Source organism: Hypoxylon trugodes, assembly GCF_022578975.1.
Source record: "Hypoxylon trugodes strain CBS 135444 unplaced genomic scaffold F4822scaffold_3, whole genome shotgun sequence".
Taxonomy (NCBI): domain Eukaryota; kingdom Fungi; phylum Ascomycota; class Sordariomycetes; order Xylariales; family Hypoxylaceae; genus Hypoxylon; species Hypoxylon trugodes.
Window position 1 is genome coordinate 2,319,043 of NW_026250018.1, and position 16,095 is coordinate 2,335,137.

The following is a 16,095-nucleotide window of genomic DNA, read 5'->3' on the forward strand; positions in this document are numbered from 1 at the left end:
TGGCATCGCTCTCCCCGAGGCCAATTCTTTGGGATTTGCCTAAACAGAACCGTACAGTGTGAAAACGCCTATATTTGTTCTCAAAAACGTGAATTGCTTTCGTAGAGCTAGCGCTCAGGTATCATATAGCTCTCCTAGACGGTTATACATGTGTAGACTTTTGTGTGGCCCCTTATAAAACATCGCAAATTGAACCCATAGCCAGGTTTTCGTGTCTCAAAAAAAATCACGGCCGTGTCAACCCTTGTGTATTCCTTACACAGCAATTCCCCTTTTTGACCGGGACTCATTGACTTCTCGAACAACGTAGGTAGTGCTTGTACACAACAGCAAATGTAGTTCTCTATCGGAAGAAAATGCGGGAGATGACCTCGAATATCAGACCGCCGAAAACAATAAAACCGAGAATTCCTACACACAGGACACAAAAACATATTAGCTTCTAGTGCATAGACGCCCCCGGACGGCCAACAATGAATAGCCAATCGAGAAAGGGAATAAACTTACCAAGCCAAAAGGGAGAAATAGGCGACTTCGCCACGTCTTTGGTGCGTTTCTTGATTTCAGTTTCCGACTTTCCACGACGAGCGTCCTGTTCCTTGACGAACTTGGCGTTCCGCCTTCGCTGTTCTAGTGTTTGGACCTAGATGTTGCGGTCAACAATTTAATCCCCTGTTAATTCCCATAATTCCGCATAAACATACCATTATGTATGTGGATGTAGATAGGAAGTGATCGCACTTCCAAAGGACGTAAGGAGGTAATTGAAAAAGTCGAATGTTCGTATGTAGAAATGGAGGAAATCGGCAGTGGATCGGCGACTCGATTGAATAATAGGCGTATGTACTATGAATTAATTAATACAAAACTAGACCGAGTCGCAACTGGAATGTCGTCCGAAATGCCGCTTTTATATATGAATCGACTAGAACTTGTGGAAAGAGAGTGACAATGTCGTATTCTAGTTAGGCATCTAAGAACAGATTGTTCAGAAAAAAAGTCGAGGAATTGGAGATGTAATTCACTTTCGCATCTGGACATGTGTCTGCAACTTTAAGAGATACATCCCCTATCGATAATGGGAATAGCTCGAGAGCGACAGGGGATCTACATACGAGCGCCCGGTGACACTTACTTAAATAGGTTTAGACTTAGATTTCTCGGTGGATATTCAGCTTGCTACTCCCGAGGTCAGGGTCCTAAGGTTGTTAAGCCACTCCCCGAGTGGGGCTATAGGTACGTGAGCCACATAGAACTATAAACTTCTAGCTTCATATATCGCATTCACTCGAGCTACAGAAGCTCATTGACAATCTATTCCTTTAATATTAGTGAAGTCTAAGAAATTAGTTCACGATGCTGTCCCGGACATCCAGGCGTATAGCGCCCCTGCGCAATCTCAACTTCATAACACGTCACGCCGTCTCCGCACCACGATCTATTTCTCCCCAATCTCAACAGCTCAGACGCACGTGGGCACGCTTCTCATCATCCCAAACTCAAGAGCAATCTCTAAATGTTAGCAAAACTCTCCGCATAATTTAGGAAGTTTGGTGACTCACAACATTTCCTAATTTTAGTCCCAATTTTTCAAAAACTTCGGTCGACCCATAGCTAAGGTATTCTTGCTCGCCATCTTCACATACCAAATAGTATACTATTTCTGGGTACGGCTAGAGCACGATGAAATCAAAAGTGAGATGCGAGGTACGCAACACCACGCTTACCCTATGCCCAGACTTATATAACTAACTCGATTATAGCAACTATATCCGATTTAGAAGCGAGGATAGAGCAGCTCGAAAAAGCGCGGGGTAATCAATGACGGATGAAACTCACCGAATGGGAGTAAACATGAGTGATTGGGGAGTCTCGCAATGAGAGCAAGTCATCCGCACAAGATGACTACGACATGAGTCTCGCCACTATTGATTGAGGGCAACGTACGACATCTGAAATATCCCGACAGTAGGTAATATTTAATAAAAGCATCATCAAAGTTTCTAACACTGTAAATGTAGATAAATGATTCGCGCAACCGCGAAACCGCCCCTCACTTTTTGACTATATAATCAGTCGAGAGCGCTTTATACAAAGAAACAAGATGCTAGATGGTATAAACACCGAAAAACGCCTATGTGATGCCAATTCCTCAATGTTCCCTTTCCCACTTCATTAAGACATGACCAATCATCCCAAACTCGAGCCAACCGAGTCGCTGCGCCCTAACTCAATGAACAACCCAGCGTCATTAATAGTCGGCTATCATAAATGGAGTATCGACAGTATGCTTATGGCAAGACCAATTCCGAGCCAAGAAGGATATAACACACTTGCGCTAGATTGGGGGAAATGTGCCGACCAAGGGTAGTTACACGACAGAGGTCCTGTGTTTCGCCCATACGTAGAGTCGTATCCAAATCTGCTGCCTGGATTAGGACAACTGAAATCGAGCGATGCCGGACAACTCCGTACTAACTCGTAGCAGAGATCGTCGCAAGGCAGTATTTCCTTGTAGGGCCCTGGTTGAACGACTTCATCGATGATGGGATTTCGAGAAGAATTATAAGCTTTGTAGTATTGGTACTTTTCCCTTATGGTCTCGTTCACGAACGTCCCGTCTGAGAAAGGCGCTGCAACATTGCGTATTTGTAGGTACTGTCGATCGGGGGACGAAAAGTCCTCGCATCGTGGTATGGCAACCGAGCAAAGCCAGTTTTTATACGCGTTCTTGCAATCATTGCAATTTCTAGCCAGAGAGTACTGAGCAGTAGAAGCAGCCTCGCATGGAACTTGCTGTAGGGCTTTGTCGAAATTATCCCACATGGTTTGCGTATAGTTTTCATAAAAGGAAGCGAGGGCTGTGGCGTTAGGAAAATTCTTCAAATTACCCGGTACAGCATACTGTGTGTCGGTACACAGGGTTAGATTGAAGATAAATGTACAGGCGCCATCTTGGTTCCCGTTAGCAACTCTTCTATCGTTAAGTAACCACAACGTACTTACTAGCTTTAGTTGAGAAATTGGTGGGCTGGAATACAATGCCACCACCCACACTTGAGGAGTCATCCTGTCGTTTCTGGGTACCTGTCCCCGGTGGACGAGCGAGAATGCCGGTATAGTTAGTAGAAGCATTAAGACCACTAACATAGAACTCCTGCCGAGTGAGGTTCTTATCCCCTCCTTGTTTCAGTCCCATTGTCACCATTCCACTACTGCCATTGTCAAGATTTCTAATCTGAGCATGCAAGCTTAGGCCACAGTACGAGTTGCGCATTCCGTTGATATCTAAGTTGTCATTGTTATGAGCGAAGATAACATATGGCATCTCGGTGATGGTCTGATCCGAAGAATTAGTTAAATAGTTCGTTTGCAGTAAAGCTGCCGACCCGTCGCTATCAACCCATATCAGGTCAGACCCATTATCTTCGCGATATGAATAGTAGTATTGGTCGGTGGAAGCGACAAGTTCGAAATTATATTGTTTTGATGTGTCGAAGAGCTCACTTGAGACGTCAGGGGCAGAAACGCTCATGTAAACATCTTGGCTCGTAGAAACATTGAACATGACAGCTCCTTCATTAAAGACGAGGACCTTCTGCGTATCCGTACTTTGCGACGGTCCTGGAGATGTATTATCGGGCGATGTTGAGACGTAGAGAGTGAGCTGTGGCGGGTCCGGACTTGTGGGATCTGACGAAATACGCCAAGGTTGTTCACAAGTATTCGCTGATATCCACACCTTCTTGGACGACTGCTGTCGGCGCATAAGTTCCGGGTTTATCGCAATATCCTCCTTATCGGCGTCATCGGCGATCGAAGTCGGTTCTTGTGATTCGTTCAGACTTCTTCGAAGCTCAGCAGACTCGCTTGAATATTGCCTTATCCGACTAGTCACTGACGACGCCTGAAGCACATACGTCATAGTAGTGCCGGGGGCAATGTTCGACTTTTCGACTTTGTTGTTTGTTATGGGAACAGCATTGCCTGCGGCTCTGCCTATAATACTTCTGTCGAATAACGCAAATTCCGGTTCGTATGTCGAGCTTCTGAGATCCAATTCCTCTGGCGCCTCTAGGGCCTCCCGTATTTCGTAAGCCAATTCGCGCGCGACATGTTCGGGGGATGGAGGATCGAACTCGGCGGCGAGAGCGAACTGTGGAGAGAAGAGAAAGAAATAGATGATAAGTAAAAGAATGGAAGCTATCATGGACGCAGCCAGCCGCGATTGTAATGGACTCAGCTGCATCCTGATAGCATAGCCCCCGCGGGCATATCACGAAGGTGGAATTGCGTTCCAAGAGCAGCAAGTTGGTAGGCACGAGATTCGAGTAGAAATCTGTCAGCTCAAATAGATCGTACTAAGCGCCACCACGAAAAATGCGGGTTGTTCGTGAGGTTCGGTCGTATTCGAGTAACGGGACGGTCGCGTAGGATAATCGTTTGTTAAGATTGTAATTTTGATAGACAGATTAGGTGTTTGATCCGTACGTGTAGTCAGTAGTAACAACCATTTATCGGGAAGAAAATAGACGACGAGAAAGTTGCAGGTTGTAGGTTGAAGGATTGGAGTTTCACAATTCATAATCCAGAAACACCAATGGCCTAATGGCCGATTTGTTCCTGCCCTGACAGCTGAACATAGCACCTAACTGCAGGGTGAAACAGTGGAACGGAAGCTGCAGGGGTGGGGCGGGCATCGTACTGTACATGCCCACATAAGTACCTAGATACCTAGGGACCTACTTAAAATCGCCTATCACAGTGCAAGACGCGTAAGCCACAGCTAATAAAGAGGTACCTAACATTAGAATAGGGACTTCCCGTCTGCCGTGCTGCATTAGGTAGGTGCATGAAGTATCCGCTTTCTGCTTCGTGTAGCCAAACTCATTATTAGGATGAACTGAAATAGTTTACGATTCATTCAGCCTTCCAATCTACATGTATTTAATATAGAATCTGTAGCTACGAATCTAATAAATACATGTCCACTAGATATAAATTATGTACTTCTACTTCCTACAAGAAAATGGACAGCGCCTTAAACTAACATTGAATACTGCTCACACCCACCTTGATCGCAAAATCCCTCCAATGACAACTAACTTCTGTCAGATACATACATGTGCTGGTATCGCTCTCGCTATCGCATCCGAGACTGTACCTAAACCTTATGATCGGCAAACTTGCCGTTATTCATTGGGAATGGGAAGACCCGACGCCTTGGCTCGCAGATTTGATTCAGGTCCTAGCCCCGTTCCTATAACTTGTCAATTAAATATAAAAGACTGACTTGATCCCATCCACTTTGCTCTTCCTAACTTTTTTTATCACAGTTTTCCAAGTACCTGGTTATCCGCATAGGTATACGAGCTTAGCTGGCACTAGCCCCAAGATGAATCCTACGGTAGCCACACTTGTGGCAAACGGCATTGTCGTGCCGCTCCGCATGGAGTCGGCCCGTCAAATCAGAAGTCCATTGGGATTTCAGGTCTTCCTGTCTCCAATAATCTTATCGTGATGCCTGCCTAGTCAAAGTAGCCTCAAAGTCCGGTACTGAATCCGAACCCCATACGACAAACTCATCATAGTGAACAAGCGAATGCGCAAACCCGAGGCAAAAGACTTCACTTACTAGGATTTATCACCGTTTGGATACTGTGAGAGTTATCGCAGTATTCGTAGGCCGTTCGGATTAGCCCCTCAGCGTTATCAGACGTCATTGTACTATCGGCATGAACGATAGCAACATGCAAGACCACCGCCCACGCGGTCCTCGCTTATATCATAAAAAATCTCGTACTGGTTGTTTACGATGTAAACAGAGACGAGTCAAGGTCAGTCAGAAAAAAACCATGGGGGATTTTTCGTCTGTCATTGAACTTTCAGCCCCCTGAAAAACTCAAGCGCTACCTTATGGGTACAATCCGTAGAACAAGTTCCTAACATCTCCCGCTGCAGTGTGATGAACTTCGCCCGAGCTGCGGTTCGTGCTCAAGACATGCAGTTGAGTGTGTGTATTCGAATTCGGGCCAAATACCTGCTGGAAAAGTGGCGCAAGCCACTCAACAGACCCTTTCCCCTTCGGGTTCGATGTTGGTACCCCCAACGGATGATGGTTCACACTCAGGCTCCATTCCGGGCAGGCTAGGTTCTATCAGCGCTGAAAGTAAATCAGCATACTCACCACAGAGCTCGGCTTTTTATCCCTCTCCAAGCTCATCCCAGCCAACACCCGACGATGGCGCCGACGGCGACATCAGCATGCCCGAGGGGCCTTGGCGACGACATTGGGAACTACGTTTGATACACAACTACCACCAAAACATGGCGCAACCCTTTCCCGTACCACAAAATCCGGAAATTGTTGCCCTGTGGATACACGAGATTCCAAACCTTGCAATGCGAATGGCGCAGCAACATAACCGATGCACTTTGCTTAACGTGATGCTGGCCAATTCGGCCCTGTATATGTATACCCAGAGCACCGATAAACAAGAGCGTGCCGAGCTTTCGAAACTACAATCAACGTACCAGTACATGTTCAGCCGAGAACAACGGCGCGACATCGACGAGCTGACACAGGATATGACCCAGCACGGCGACTACGTATGCTTCACAGCAATCCGAATCTTGGCTCATTCTATAGCCTTAGTTCAGACTTTGACGGTAGATCCATGGGAACCACCGGTTCAATGGCTGTACATGGGTCGTGGCGCCGGCGAAATATTGGGCATGGCACGGAAATTGGTCCAACCTGGGGGCGGTCGCAAAATTGCCATGTTCGCCAGAAGCCCGCCGGATATGAGCGATCCAGACCAACTTATCTACCACGACCATAGTGCGCTCGACTGGCTTTTAGAGCATCCTGCTGGTGCTGGATCAATCGCGGAGCAGGAAGACCGGGAATTAGATGAGGAGAATGTGAAGTCGGTATACGACAAGGCCTTGTCGTTTACTTGTAGCGTGCAGGAAGCAATTGATAATGGTGAACCGGATTATGCTATTGTGAGGAGGTTTGGTGGTTTCGCGATCTGGGTGCCGATCGAATTTACTAGATTTGTTGAAGAAAGAAGACCGAGGGCTATGGTGGTTTTGGCGCATTTTATGGCTTTGTGGCTGAACTATGACCACGTTTGGATGATCGGTCGAGCGGGAGAGATGCAGATTAGGGGGATCTATAAAGTGCTGCCTCTAGAGTGGAGTTACAAGCTTGATGGCTTGTTTGCAAGATTTAAACAACCAGAGGCAGGTAAGTAATGGTAATGTTATTATGATCATAGGACGGAACGGATTTGCTATAATGAAATTTTGGTCGAATATTGTATATCCCTTAGGCGTTGGACATAATGGTTTTAGGTACATATATCTGCCAACTCATCAAGTGTGTTGCCTTTATCATAATACACTACTTCAAAACAGGTCTTGTCTTATTACACCCAATGATTATTGAGCATTGCTATCTAAATAGGGATTCCACTTTGCACCTCTCACCGGCGTGTTAAATCAGTTACTAATCCTGGCTATGTGTTCGTCGGATTGCCGCCGTTATGCTAAGAGACCTGTCGAATGCTTACCAACACTGTGTACTTTGAATAATGACTCGATTAACAATGCGTACTAATGCAGCTTGGTCGCTGCAAGGGATCAAATTGGGGAAGAAGAAAAGGAAAATATATACAAGCCTAAAGGAAGAATAGAGTTGAGAGACTACTAGCTTAGATGTACCCGATCCGATGGGACGGGAACGGGTGGGTCGCACGGATATTGTGGGGTTATCTGATATCGGCATTTTAAACAGCGACTTCCGAGTTTCCAGCTGCAGCTCTAGATAGATCGGCTTTAATCATTCACAATACCTTCCTTCACTACACCACTTTATTCCTCTTCCCTTACTTCGCACCCAGCTCGCCTCATTCACATTACCGAAATATGGTAAGTCACCAATGCCATGACAATAGACTAGATCTACCTTTCTAGAACCCCAAACAAAACTAACAAATCCCCAAATGACGTAGCCACCCAAACGCAAAGCCGCCGCATCCTCTTCCGCGCCGAAAGAGAAACAATCCAAACTAGCGAAAGAGCACAACATATCGGCGCGCGAAGAACGCGAGATCAAGGAAGCGTTCGCGTTGTTCGCGGAGCCTATGGAGGGCGAGAAAGATGGTGTTATACCGACTAAGGATGTGCGACGCGCCATGATGTGAGATACCTGTCCTACCCACGCTGTTCCAATTCCTAGTAGTGGACGCTGACTTGGGGGGTTGATAGCGCCTTGGGTATACCTCCGACGAAACCCGAACTCACAGAATTCCTCGAGATTCTCGACCCCGACGACGAGGGGTACACGTCCTACGAGCCGTTTGTAGCTATCTGCGCTTTGAAACTACATGCCAAAGACGATAGCGGTGGCCCGGGGTCCGACGAAGTAGATGAAGCGTTTAGGTTATTCACGGGGAGTACAGGTGGACAGGGAACTCTGACGCTGGCGCATCTCAAGCGCGTGGCTATGACGTTGAAACAGGATGTTGATGAGCAATTGCTGAAAGATATGATACTTGAGGCAAATGGAGGCGCGGGGATCGGGAAGGGTGTCTCGAGGGCGGAGTTTGAGGGTGTTATGAGGCGGGCTGGAGCTTGGAAATGAGAGTGAAGTGGGTAGAACGCTGTTTCCTCGTGGACTTCTCATCTTATAAAACGCGTTTACGGGCTGGTGCTTAACTGAGTACTTATGTCTTGGTAGCCGGACGTACGTATTCGTCACTTCACGCGGCAAAGAATGAGACGGATATCACTACTCATCGGCTTGCCATTAGACCGGTTTATGTAAGTTAATCCTTTAGGTAATTGAGGAGTTTATACTAAGAATCTGTCTAACGGTCTTTTAGGGGGCGAATAGGGTTTCTCCCTTGGAGTCATAACCTTATCATAATGAGACTAAAGGCGGTTTTAAGCTTGTAACCCAGTTTCTCACTAACAACAGTCACCAAATGAATGATCAATCGTTGTAAAGCAGAGATACTGGGGTTGTTGCAGGATGATAATCAAGTGGCGCGTTTAGATTTAAGTCATATCAACTCTACGCTTGCTACAATATAGTAACTTAGGGGCTTATGACGCGGTCGAGGCCAGGAGCCAGTAGTTGGCCATGATTCGACCTGAAAACAATCGATTATACATTTGGGCTGAATATCTTTTAAATATACATGAGATCACATACTACAATCCAAGAAATTTCATTACCAGTTATTATTTTGACCCAGAAGACTTCAATTCTCTTATATTTGACATCTATCTCTTTTCAAGGAGTTCTTAGGTACCTAGGTAGGTAGGCGGTCATTATCCATTATGAACGCCGTAAAAATGCAGCCTTGCCTCGCATAGTAAATAGAAGAGGGCTTCCGCTGTGGAAGCAGCAAATCCATACAACCAATGCGTATGCGTAAATACACTCTGCGAATCGTTAAAAGGTGGTCATAAACCGAATAGTTCCGCTATTTGCTGATAATCCAATTCTTTCTGCTTCCATACGTCGTAATATTTCATTTTCCATTTTGAATAAGCACATCTACTCAGCCGGCGTAACGGTAACGTTAGCATTCTTGTTAGCAGCAGCAGCTTCCTCAGCTCTCTTCCGAGAGTCGAGGACAGCCTGTAGCTCAGGTGGCGGGTTAAAGCCTGGGTGGTCTGAGTGCTTCTTGTAAAAGTAATTATCGGACTTTGGGGTTAGCTCGGGAGGTAAGTCATCGAGAACAGCTTGTAGCATGCCATCAATAGACTTCTGCTTCGACGCGTCGCGGTGCCAGATCGAGATGAGGTGGGAGTTGAATCGCACAGATAGGCCGACACCACAAATTTGGTCGCCTTCTTCCAACGCCTCTTGTAGCTTCTCACCGATCGCCATCAATTGGATTCGAGTCCAAAAGTCCGGCCCTGAGCTCTTGGGTACGCGGAATGTCCAACTACCACCCAATACATTACGACGGTCTTCCCAGATAGGTCGGAACCCGCTCTTGAATAGGTAGATAGATTCGCGCATCTTGATCTGGTCGACCGGGGTATTGTTGTTGTATCGCCAGAAGTCTTGGACGGATTCGATCTGTGTTCCCAACTGTTCTAATGACGCCTGGTAATTGCTCTCGTCTTCCTTCTTCTGCTCCTTTGCTTGTCTGTATAGTAGTAATGCATCAGAGGAAAATGTTCGTAGCATGGAGTATTCTCGTATAAAATACCTGTCAAAGTAGACATTCCAATAGTGTTGGGTTGGCAGCGGGCGCATAGTCTTGAATAAGTTGCGCTTCGCATCGTCTCGTTGTTCGGCGGGCGAGCTGACATTCGGGGAGTTGGCATCGGTGCTCTGGGAAAGCGACGAAAGCCCCCTCGTGAAAAGCGTCGGTCGTGCAGCCATTTTTACTGTCAGTTTGACTTTCTATTAGCCTTACAGAACCAAGTTAAACTGTGAACGTCCCTTATAGTTAATTGTACTCTAAGGAGGGGTTGGACGTTGGTTGATGAGACAGGACAGGACAGGATGGGATGGTGGGGTTCAATATTGCCAAGACTTTCTGGTTCCTGACAGCAGCACGTAACAGCTCGTTGGTTGCTAAAAAGTGCTAAAACCTGTAGGTCTAGTTGGGTATTTGTAGTTCCCATCCTGCCAGTCTCAGGGGAAAGGGGGCTAAAGGCTTACAATGCTTACAATGCGAGACTGGTCACTTATCATAAGTCGCAAAGGTAAGATCGAGATAGAGAAAAAAGACAAAGACAATGCGTTGTCTCCCAGAACAATCCAAGACCGTTAAAAATAAGGGATGAGGACAAGAAAAGTAAAAAGAAAAATAGGAAAGATGAAGGTGATACTTTAAGAAAGAAGCTCAAGCTTGAGAATTATACTGGATCGCCCACTGGAGATCATTAAATCGATGCCGCTATAGGTACCTACCTGGGTACTATAATATGGTGCTGTAGTATGTACGGTACCTAATATAATTCAGGGGGGTTGCTAAGTACTTCTGAAACAGGCACGGCTGGGTTTCACGAACCGCTATGTGTGTGATCGCTAACACGCTGTCTGACCTCACTTGTCAGTGATGTTAGGTACATCAAATAGGGGAACTTATTAGCGGACGAATGAGAATGTAAATACGCCTAATTCTACTAACACTTTTAATTCTTAGAAGATGCTGTACCACCTAATAGTGCACCAACAGTACGCCAATTGAATCTTAATTCGTACAATACAGAAGGCTATTTGACCATTTTAAGTTCCAGAGAGGTAGCGACTTTCAGTTAAGACAACAGCTGAATTAGATCGCTAACAGGTACTAAAGCTAAAGATTTAGGCCTATTCTCCAGCGGGACTCAGCCGCACTTCGCGCCTTAGACATCACGGGTAGCTATTAAATAGAACACCCCTAAAGCACGCCAGAAAGTCAATTCGAGATGCAGCAGCCATATTTTACACAAATTCGTCCCATCTGCACTTTTGCAATCGATTCCGATTGATCTGATAATCCAAAGTCAAAATCTCATACCGCCAATGCAATCCTTTACCCCTGATATCCAAGACGCTTACTATCCTCGTATTGCCCAGCCCCTTATTTTTATATAGGACTTCCAACGAGATAGGTACGATGCAGATAGCCAAATCATGAAGATCTAAGTCTACAAAATACGATCGTACGATCGGAAAACAAAATATGTGCCTACCAAGTACCTCTTGGTCAGTTGAATAAGCTATCATCACATGCCTAGGTACTTGTTCTGTCTCTTCTAACGTGTGAAAGGAAGAATACATAATTGTCAACGGACAATATAAATACGTAGAACTATGGGATTATCGTTTTGCTCAAAGGCCTAGCATATCCTTTGAGGTAGCTTACACAATCACTAGAATTAGCACATATCTTTTGAACCATATGTGCACTTCAGCAGGAACATAGTCTCTTGGTCTGGGGTTAGGCTTATACGCACTTTATCGTTTTCGTTCCCGTTTCTCTTCACAAGCCGTGGCATACGGTAAGTCAAGAGTTCTATCCTAAACTTCACTTCAAGACATGCGCCAACCAGCAAAAACACGAAAACACATAAACTCGATCACGATCAAACCCATCCTCTACATCACTACCCACAAAAAAAAAAAAAAAACAATCAACCTTGAACCAATGGTATACGCTGTATTGATGATACTAATAATTACACTTTCTAATAGTTATTGCCGTGTTCTGTGGTATCCGCTATAAGCAGAGCATGATCTGCTTTCTTATGATATATGTACGTCACATCCGCCGCCACGGCTTCCAACCGTCTCATCTTCGTCAGCTTCGTGAGAAACCGCCCGTGTATGACTCGGCCATGTGCATGAAGCTGACCTCATCTGGAGTAGCATATTCCAGACCGACCAAAATAGCGAGAACGCCGAGCTTTGGCATCGACGTCCGATAGGTATGTATACAAAGGTGTTCTGGGAACAACGCTACAAGGTACCAACATAGCAGGCCTTCTATTCACCACACGAGATTTGAAACTTTTTTTTTTTTGAATTGGGTTTCATTGTTCTTTTTTTGTAGTTATGATAAAAGATACAAATCGTAGAAGTTCGGGGGTTCGGTAAAGTGACGTGCTATACGGCAACTATTCGTTGACACCTATCAGGGTATGTCTGCTCCTCCAGCCGGCTCTTTATGAGTGGGCTATAGTTATGACTCTTCTCATCTCGACCGAGTCTCTTGCCGAATGCCTTGGATTCGTAGAGAATGGCTAATAATCGTCTCCTCCATCTCGCCTCCACTGGCCACCGAATGCTGCTTTATATAGAATCAATGGAACCGAAAACCCCGACGAGATCAATAACGATCCCGGTGATTAAACATCAACCTCCTAGAGCGGCATTTCCTTCCTTCCTAATGAACCCTGATGGAATCCCAAAAACTAAAGAAACGAAATGTACGAGCAATCCAAAATCGTTGAATGGTACTCGAGGGTATGGGTAAGTGAACGGGTGTTAGATCTAGGTCCGCCGAGAGCAGACCAAATGGGATAAACTTGGTCTGGATCGCCCACGATCGCCATGATGTATGGCGAAATCGTTCGTGCTGGTTCAAGCCTGATGGGCATGATCTGTATTCGACCGGATGTAAATACGATAAAATTTTGGAGGGCAATAGCCATTTCTCATAACAATCCATTCAACGGTAACAAGGAACAAAAGAGAGCCGTAATGCTGAGCAAAATCAGTGGTATCAGAGCGCAGGACGCCAATGTTCGTGCTATGCTTGCTTTCGCGATGCAATTCAACTCATGAATCAAGTCGACCAAGTAGACATTATGCTAAGAACGCCATGCGAAATGAAAAATGACGTGAAAAGTTATACCGGAGGGCATGGTCATTGCGACGCGGCAACACACCAATGACGATGGAAAGCCCAAGCACTCTTCTGGCACTCTTTGCTGCAGTACTTGGTTCGGCGGCAACGACGGCACTTAGCAAATTGTCGCGTGAATTCTTCCCATTTACCACATTGGTAATAGGCACACTGTCGAATGCCGCCTCGAGTATCGTCCTTGCGGCAGAGATTCCGCATAACAACCCCCGCCCAGTATTGCATGTCAGTGCTGTGATATCGCACCGTAAACTTCTCGACCAGGGGAAATATGTTGAAGTCATTGGGCAATAGATATTCTTCCTCGTACTCCTGTTGACCCGAGGACTCCACTGTCACGTTATCCCCATCAAGTAATTGTAACTCCTTGCCTATTTGGAGTCTTGGGACTAAGTGGCTCTTTTGAAAGTATGACCTTAAATTGCAATATTTCGAAACATAGGCGAGTAGTTGAAGGGACATCAATACGTCTTCGTCTCTTGGCATTGCTGCTAACATCTGTGGGTTTGGTGGTGTTGGTCGGTCTAAAAGGTAACGAGGTACACTTGCATGGTTCGGAAGAGAAGGCTGGGGAGTCGGCATAAGAGGGCGGTTAGGAGAAAGACCCATAGTCGGTCCAGGCGCCGGTGGGTTGTTTGGAAGACTACCATCCATAGGACCTCTGTGTGTTATATTGAACGTCCCAGCATCGGGAATTTCGGAGACGGTTGGTGTCGCTAGGTCAAGAGCCGCACCAGCCAAAGTACTATCCCCTTCCTCCATGGCAATATCCTGGAAGCCAACCGCGGCTGGGATATCGGCGGTACCCGACATCTCTGCATCCTGTGATTCGTCCGATTGAACACTGTCGGTCGCATTTAAATCATCTGTATCCGTAGTTGAATTTTGGTGACGTATAGAAGGGCGCCTTCGGGGTCGTGAATTTGGTGCTAAAGCTGAAGTTGGACGAACGGTTGGGGAATGGATTTGTGGCGGAGGTAAAGGAGTGGTTGGGGATGTAGGCTGTGATGGTAAACCCGGATGGAAAACAGGCACCATAGACGGAAGTCGGTCGATGTCTCGGACGGGACGAATAAAACCATCAACTGCCTCCATTGTCGGAACCGCACTAGCTAAAGGCTGAATCACCTGCCTCGACGGAGACGCAATGTTCTGACGGCTTTCATGTCTGTGATGGTGATGATGGTGGTGATGGTGGTGGTGATGATGATGATGACGGTGGTTGGGGAGATTCGGCCGATCCGGAGGGGATGTAACAGGAAACGATGGAATAGCTGGTATAACATCAGTACTTCCTTGACCTGCGGCGGCGGCGGCGGCAGCAGCCGATGTGCTTGCAAAGGAAGCGGCTGTGACGTCGATAGACGGCGGAGGAGCCTGTCGACGGAATGCTCTTTGCTCAATATCTATACGTGTGGCTCGATTTGTAAAAGTTGACTTAAATGGAGGGTCCCGATGACTATGACTTCGGTGGCGCTGGTGATGATCGGCGATCTGCTTTTGTTTGGCTTCTTCGGCCTTCTCGCGACACTTCTCGATGACTTTGATGTAGTTGTCAAGTATAGTCGCGATGACGGGGACCATGTCAGCCTCGACAACCCGAGTCCTTACGTTCTCAGTTCCGCGAACTCCTATGTTAACCACACACTGGAAAGCGAGATTCCATTTCCACATGTCCATCATGTCTTTGCTCCGCCCCTGCTTTAGAATACATACTAATCTCTCGATGCCTCCATCGACCGTTAGAATGTCGCGAATGCGTGCTGATGAAGTAGTCAGGTAGGCAAGATGGTTGAGTGAGTTAATGAGAGGCAGTGTCGAAGTGCAGTCAAGAGCTCGACGATCATACAGGGCAGTGGTGATGCCCACCGACGCCTTATTGACGTTGGGGATACTGAAATTGACTTCCCTCATCTTGCGCAATAAAGAAAAGTCGAAAAAGCACCGATGATGATTGTAGAATTGGGCGTGGTTGTTAGGTGTGGCTCGATGGTACAAAAGCGTCTGTGAGTGGTAATGACAGCCCCGAACAACGGTTTCGCTCTAGCGGTCGTAGCTTGCCTATTGTCTAAACGCAGGCCAACTCCTCGAAATTTTGTAATGAGTTGAACGCGTTTAACTTAATACAGAAGTTGGATGTAGAGTACGAAAGGTATGATAAGAATTGTACGATTGCAGCAGTGGTCGGAAACTGATGCCTTTGAAGAATGCGTAATAAGAAAACCGAGTCTCTTCTCAGTGCAATTGCAACCTCGCAAGTTTTACACTCCTATAGAAACTCGCGACGTATTGATTCTGAACGATAGAGTAGGATGTCGGTCGATGACTCTGTGATACCCGGCAGCGGTTTTAGGACGACGGTTGATTAGAATAGGATTAATTGAGTTTTCTAAATCCGAATGTTCGATCGTGACTCGACTGGTGAATTTGCCCAAATGCCTCAGACCGCCCCCCGTTCTACTCTAGGGTGTCTTGGCTTAGTTCGATGGATGGTTGGAAAAACGAGATATGGAGGCCCGAATCTCCAGCGCGACGGACTCTATTCGAAGATGAAGGTCCCCATCCAGATCGAAAGATAGGAGTAGAGACGGAAGAGGATGATGATGATGAAGGACGAAACTCGGACTGCTAGGGGTGTGGATGGTGAGGAGAGGATGAGGAAGGCAGAGATACGTTTCGGGGTTGGTGAGATGGTTGGTGTATCGGAGGA

At 46.4% G+C, this 16,095-nt stretch overlaps 5 protein-coding genes across 5 annotated transcripts; 2 read left to right on the forward strand and 3 right to left on the reverse strand.

Annotated features, from left to right (window-relative positions):
- Positions 1–343: 343 nt before the first annotated feature.
- On the reverse strand, positions 344–4,249 carry F4822DRAFT_427042 (stretch-activated Ca2+-permeable channel component-domain-containing protein; the record flags this gene model as incomplete). Its single annotated transcript, XM_051460668.1, has 4 exons — positions 344–411; positions 508–643; positions 2,476–2,954; positions 3,007–4,249. 4 exons carry the CDS (start codon positions 4,247–4,249, stop codon positions 344–346), a joined length of 1,926 nt encoding a protein of 641 aa, XP_051316964.1.
- A 737-nt stretch (positions 4,250–4,986) lies between these two features.
- Positions 4,987–7,423, forward strand: F4822DRAFT_395892 (uncharacterized protein). Its single transcript, XM_051457470.1, has 2 exons — positions 4,987–5,837; positions 5,962–7,423. Exons 1-2 carry the CDS (start codon positions 5,736–5,738, stop codon positions 7,258–7,260), a joined length of 1,401 nt encoding a protein of 466 aa, XP_051316965.1. The 5' UTR covers positions 4,987–5,735; the 3' UTR covers positions 7,261–7,423.
- A 435-nt stretch (positions 7,424–7,858) lies between these two features.
- Positions 7,859–9,251, forward strand: F4822DRAFT_395894 (calmodulin). The gene is made up of 4 exons (XM_051457471.1): positions 7,859–7,935; positions 8,019–8,206; positions 8,275–8,829; positions 8,892–9,251. The coding sequence occupies exons 1-3, from the start codon at positions 7,933–7,935 to the stop codon at positions 8,648–8,650; spliced, it is 567 nt and encodes a 188-aa protein (XP_051316966.1). The 5' UTR covers positions 7,859–7,932; the 3' UTR covers positions 8,651–8,829; positions 8,892–9,251.
- Positions 9,252–9,445: 194 nt separating this feature from the next.
- F4822DRAFT_177164 (translation initiation factor eIF4e) lies at positions 9,446–10,856 on the reverse strand. Its single transcript, XM_051453362.1, has 3 exons — positions 10,694–10,856; positions 10,236–10,416; positions 9,446–10,172 (listed from the first exon to the last, which is right to left on the reverse strand). The coding sequence occupies exons 2-3, from the start codon at positions 10,409–10,411 to the stop codon at positions 9,572–9,574; spliced, it is 777 nt and encodes a 258-aa protein (XP_051316967.1). The 5' UTR covers positions 10,412–10,416; positions 10,694–10,856; the 3' UTR covers positions 9,446–9,571.
- Positions 10,857–13,289: 2,433 nt separating this feature from the next.
- Positions 13,290–15,542, reverse strand: F4822DRAFT_177176 (uncharacterized protein). Its single transcript, XM_051453363.1, has one exon. The coding sequence runs from the start codon at positions 15,297–15,299 to the stop codon at positions 13,389–13,391; it is 1,911 nt and encodes a 636-aa protein (XP_051316968.1). The 5' UTR covers positions 15,300–15,542; the 3' UTR covers positions 13,290–13,388.
- Positions 15,543–16,095: the final 553 nt, after the last annotated feature.